This window comes from Trifolium pratense, linkage group LG5, assembly GCF_020283565.1.
Source record: "Trifolium pratense cultivar HEN17-A07 linkage group LG5, ARS_RC_1.1, whole genome shotgun sequence".
NCBI classification, from domain to species: domain Eukaryota; kingdom Viridiplantae; phylum Streptophyta; class Magnoliopsida; order Fabales; family Fabaceae; genus Trifolium; species Trifolium pratense.
The window spans coordinates 20578883-20584882 of record NC_060063.1 but is presented as its reverse complement, the minus strand read 5'-3'; the positions used below and the strand labels follow the sequence as shown (position 1 = coordinate 20584882).

At 42.1% G+C, this 6000-nt stretch overlaps 1 protein-coding gene across 1 annotated transcript; it reads right to left on the bottom strand.

Moving 5' to 3' along the window:
• Positions 1-4483: 4483 nt before the first annotated feature.
• Positions 4484-5893, bottom strand: LOC123886222. The gene has a single exon (XM_045935556.1). The coding sequence runs from the start codon at positions 5891-5893 to the stop codon at positions 4484-4486; it is 1410 nt and encodes a 469-aa protein (XP_045791512.1).
• Between the last annotated feature and the right edge of the window lie 107 nt (positions 5894-6000).

The window sequence follows — 6000 nt, the reverse complement described above, 5'->3', positions numbered from 1 at the left end:
TCGATTTTGAAAGCAGCACCAAGCTACAAAAGAAGATGAAGGTGGTACAAAGTTATGCCAAATCCAACTTGTCCAATCAAGCTTTTGCTATGTTGGGAATAGCAGCACATATGCTTGCTTTGCAGTCAAATTTCCATCATTATAAGCACATCATATCAATTGATCCTCCATTGGTTGTCGCGGGAGAATAATCTCATGGATGCTGTCTCGAATAGAAACATCATGATTAACAAAAGTAGCTGGTAAGATCCATTCTCCATTCTCAATAAACGATGACACTTTTGCCTTGAGTAAAGGATATACGGTTACCGGAAAATTAAATTTGACCGCCAGCGGTTCATCTAGCCAATTCTCGAGCCAAAAAGAAACCGAGTGACCTGATCCAAGAAGCCATTTCATGTTGTCATTTACTGTGTGCACATGTTTCTTGATTCCATTCCAAATGGAGGATTTTAAGTAGGTACCAGTTGGCATTCCAAACCGCAAGTAACGAGATCTACACATTACAGCCCATTGATTATTACTAGAAAGAAGCTTCCAACACAGATGCAAAATGAGAGACTCATTAACTTGAACGAGAGGGCGGATATCCAGACCACCTTCATCATAAGATGTACATATCTTCTGCCATGCCACCGTACAAATTTTCCGAGTGCTAATATCGCCACTCCAAATAAAATTACGGATCCATCGATCAAGCTTTTTGAGGAGAGTTTTAGGCCAAGCATAAATATGGAAAGAATAGACCATCATACCATGGATGACAGCCTTCACTAATTGGACTCGCCCCATGATTGTTAGTAACGCACCCTTCCAAGAAGCGAGCTTCACCTTTATGTTATCTGCAATTGCTTGGAAATGAATAACTTTAGGCTGCCCAATAAAAATTGGACAACCCAGATAATAACGAGAGGGCGGATATCCAGACCACCTTCATCATAAGATGTACATATCTTCTGCCATGCCACCGTACAAATTTTCCGAGTGCTAATATCGCCACTCCAAATAAAATTACGGATCCATCGATCAAGCTTTTTGAGGAGAGTTTTAGGCCAAGCATAAATATGGAAAGAATAGACCATCATACCATGGATGACAGCCTTCACTAATTGGACTCGCCCCATGATTGTTAGTAACGCACCCTTCCAAGAAGCGAGCTTCACCTTTATGTTATCTGCAATTGCTTGGAAATGAATAACTTTAGGCTGCCCAATAAAAATTGGACAACCCAGATAATTAAACGGAACGTTACCCGCACCAAAACCAAGTAAATTCGCGATCATCAACAATCTAGCATTAGATATAGCACCCGCGTAAAATTTACTTTTCTGTTTGTTGATCAACTGGCCGGAGACCTCACCGTAAGGACTAAAAGTTGTGACATCACTTATTTTTTTAAATAAATCTTTGTCCCTATAAATATCTTAAATTTCTTTTTTAGTTCCTATAGAAAAATTTCAACAAGTCTTGATACTCCAAATATTTTCGTCACAACTTTTAAATCAACTAATACGTATCATTCAAAATATTGATTTTATTTCCCCGGACAAGTTTAGTACAGTATAGAAATTTCTCTTTAAAAAGGTTAATTTTTTTTAAAGGGTTAAATAGTTCTTGGTCTTTATAAATATCTCGAACTTCATGTTTAGTCATACAAAAAATTTCAACAAGTTTCGATCCGTCAATATTTTCTACTATAGAAATTTCAACAAATTTTGATCCCCTAAATATTTCATTACAAGTTTTGGCCTCTCCTATTAAATCAACTCACTTGTATCATTCTAAATTTTGATAGAAAAATAATTTTCGAACATATTATCATAGTAATTCTATCTCACTCTACTTAAATTTAATTTGGATAATATGCATGCAATTTTCACTTACAACATTGTAAACCAAAATAAAAAATTCAACTAAACTCTAAAATATTCAATATTGACATTGACAATTCCTTTTTTTTATCGATCTTTGTTCACCTTGTACAGAAATATGGTTAATATATTTATATTGGAAAAAAAAAAAAAAGAAGAAAAAAAAAAGTCAGTGAAAAGAAGAAAAAAAAGACATGTCTTTTTTTTTTTGAAGAAGCCAAAATGATATATATTAACACTAACAGCCTCTCCAGCACAAGGCGTACCGAGGTAGACTATAAAAAATACATAAGAGTCAGAGAGATACAATCAAAGTAAAATCAAAGTAAAATCATACAAGGCCCAAACACAACAATGGACTAGACCACTAGCTATGGTAGTTTAAAGCTAACGTGATGTTCGTCGTCTTCAACCACCTGAAAGAGAAAAGCTTGATCTTGTCTAATAAAATTTGAGGTGTGCCTATTGAGCCTTTGAACAACCGATGATTTCTCTCTGTCCATATCACCCAAACACAAGCGAGCCACACAAGCTGCAGAAAGGACCGTCTCGCACGAGAACCACCTGATGATGCCGTAAACTGGACAAAATGATCACGCAGAGAGGTGGAATCCACAAAAGAAATACCAATCCAGGCGCGAACTAAATCCCAAAGCGATCCAGAAATACTACATGAGAGAAATAAATGATGAGCCGTCTCAGTCACTCCACATCCGAAAACACAAGTGGCACCCGTAGTAGACAAAACGCCATGAGTAACCAGGTTTGCTCTCGTAGGCAACCTGTCCCGCAATAAACGCCAAGCAAAGATGGAAACCTTCAAAGGAACCTGAGAATGCCAAATAAGGTTATCCGCATCATCCAAAGTAACTGAATCCTGAGACGTCAGATGCTGATAAACTCCCCCAACCGTATAACCTGTGTCAGGGTCAAGACTCCACTGCCACCTGTCAATAGCCTGATCCTGCAAAGAAATGTCAAGAAGTAAAGACTGACACTCCCCCAACATCTCCTCCTCCCACACCAACAAACGCCTCCGCCACTCCCACGCCCCCCCATCTGCCCCCTAACCTAAAGCAAACATATATGCGACCGACCGAGATTTGGTTACAGCCAACTCAAAAAGGCGCCCAAACCGCTCCCTCAACGAAATCCCATCCAACCACGGGTCTGTCCAAAAAAGAGTATCTGACCCATCCCCCACCCTCCTCGAGACATGCTCCCTAAACCACCTGCCTCCTAGCTCACCAACACCCTCCCTAATACGCACTAGCTCCCTCCACCACACTGATCCTCTCTGGCCTCCCGCCCGAAGACTACCTCCCTCAAGCCCATACCTCGCTACCAACACTCTAAACTACAAACCCTCTCTATCCACCAGCATCCTCCAGCACCACTTCCCCAACAACGCTATGTTGAACTCACGCAACTGTCTAACCCCCAAACCTCCATACTCCTTACGCAAACAAACAGATTTCCAACTAACCCAAGAAATCTTCCTAGATTCCTCACAACCCCCCCCAAAAAAATTTGATGAAAAGAGATTCAATAGAGGAAATAATACCTGAGGGAGCTTTGAAGAAAGAAAGGGCGTAGACAGATAAAGAGGTCAAGACAGATTTTAACAGAACCAGACGACCACCAAAAGACAAAAAGCGACTCTTCCACCCAGACAATCTATTTATTATACGATTCAACATCGGTTCCCAAAACACCAAACGTCGCGGATCACCCCCAATCTGAAGACCCAGATAAAGGAAAGGAATCTTTCCCACTTTACAATAGAGAGTAGACGCAACTTCGCATAACCAGGACTCGGGGATATTAACGCCAACCAGCATACTTTTATTAAAATTAACCTTCAAGCCAGACATAGTCTCAAAAAGCACTAGAACTGCCCGCAAAGCCCGAACATTTGCCCAACTTTTTACCCCCATCAAAAGAGTATCATCAGCAAATTGAAGGTGCGACACCGAGACCGACCCCTGTCCACCAACACTATAACCTTGAAACAAATGACGCGCCACCATAGCTTCCATAAGCACATTAAGGCCCTCAGCCGCCAGAAGAAAAAGGAAAGGAGAAAGCGGATCACCCTGCCTAAGGCCTCGCCGAAGACGGAATTCATCAGTCGGACTGCCATTAACTAGCACCGAAGCCGTAGCCGTACAAACACACTCTCTAAACCATTTCCTCCACAAAGTCGGAAAAGACATTCTTCCCATAACAGCATCAAGATACCCCCAATCCACCGAATCATAAGCTTTTTCAAAATCCACCTTGAACAGCAAAAGATCCTTTTTAGACTTCCGCGCCTCATCCATCACCTCGTTAGCAATGAGAATGCCATCTAGAATTTGTCTGTTCTTTACGAACGCAGTCTAAGACTCAGAGATAACACTACCAATCACTTGACGCGGCCTGTTAGCTAAAACCTTCGCCAGAATTTTATAGAGGCTTCCGACAAGCGAAATAGGGCGAAAATCATTCAGCCTTTGAGGACTATCCGTTTTAGGGATTAGAGCAATAAAAGTCGAGTTGATACCTTTTGTCAACCTGCCGTTCCGGTGAAAATCAGAAAGAAAACGCATCACGTCGCCACGAAGCTCAGCCTAAAAATCTTTAATAAAGCCAAAATTAATTCCATCAGGGCCTGGGCTTTTATAACTATCGCAATCCCACACAGCTAGCTTCACTTCATTCTCCGAAAAAGGTTTGGTTAAACCTCCAATCTCCATCGGATTTAACCTCTTGAACTGAAGGTCGTCAACCCCAGGTCTATCCACATTAGGAGCCTGAAAATGAGACTCAAAATGCGAGAACACCGCCTGCCTAATAGGATTAACACCCTCCAACGTAACCCCATCAACCTGAATGACGGACAAAGCGTTCCTTCGACGACGACTCGCCAAAACTGAGTGAAAATACTTAGAATTTGCATCGCCTTCCTTGAGCCACAACGAGCGAGATTGTTGCCAGCTAATGCTAGCATGCAACCTAGAAAGCGAGTGAATGTCATGCGAAACCCCATGAAGCTCAACGAGATCCTCCTCAGAGATATCATCTTCCTCCCCCTTCTCATCAAGAGTTGCCAGCCTGTTCTTCAAATTATCTATATGACTAGGAAGATTCTGAGTATGAGACTTATGCCATTCTTTTAAAGCCACCTTAATCATCTTAAGTTTTTCCTTTAAAATATAACCACCCCAACCATCGACGTGGAACGAATTCCACTTATCTCTGACAAACAAGTTATACCCAGGTATATCTTTCCAACACTTAAGCATCCGCGATGGTCTTGGCCCCCAATCTTCCTCATCCGCAGAAAAGACCAGAGGACAATGATCAGACAACCCCCTTAGTTTGGCCATTTGCTTACAGTTTGGCCAATTTAAACACCACTCCTCTGAGAGAATAAACCTATCAAGACGGCTCATCGAACGACCATCCCCTTTAAACCAAGTAAATTTACGACCGATTAAGGGAAGATCAATCAACGTGTTATCTTCAATGAACCGATTAAAAGGAATATGATCCGAGGATCGACGCCCATCCCTAACCGAACGTCTTTCATCAATGTGTTTGACCGCATTAAAATCCCTGCACACACACACCTTCTTCCCTGCCAGCAAGTGAAGCCGCACCGAAAGAAGATCCCACAACTCTTGCTTAGCCCCATCTTCACAGGGCGCATAGACATTTGCCACATAAAATTCTTCCCCTGTCTTTGAGAACCGCCCATGACACCACAACACATGCTCTCGGCTCTCGGTCGACCACACCTCCACCTCCGAAGAATCCCACACAGTTAGAAGCCCTCCAGATGCCCCAACCGATGGACGATAAGAAAAACAATGCGAGGAATTACCCCAGAGAGTCGAGCTAAGAAAAGTATCACAAATTTGCAACTTAGTTTCTTGAATACACAGAATGAAGGGTTTCAACTCCCCCACCATCTTACGCACTTCCTTCCTCTTCTTAGGGCCTCCCAGCCCTCTAACATTCCAAGAAATAATCTTCATAACAGGCTCTCTCCCCCTTCCCTAACAAGAGAAAAAACATCACTTGCACCCATTCTCCTTCCTGAAACCCCCCGACTCGACCATCAACCCTGAATCCACCCTCTTGC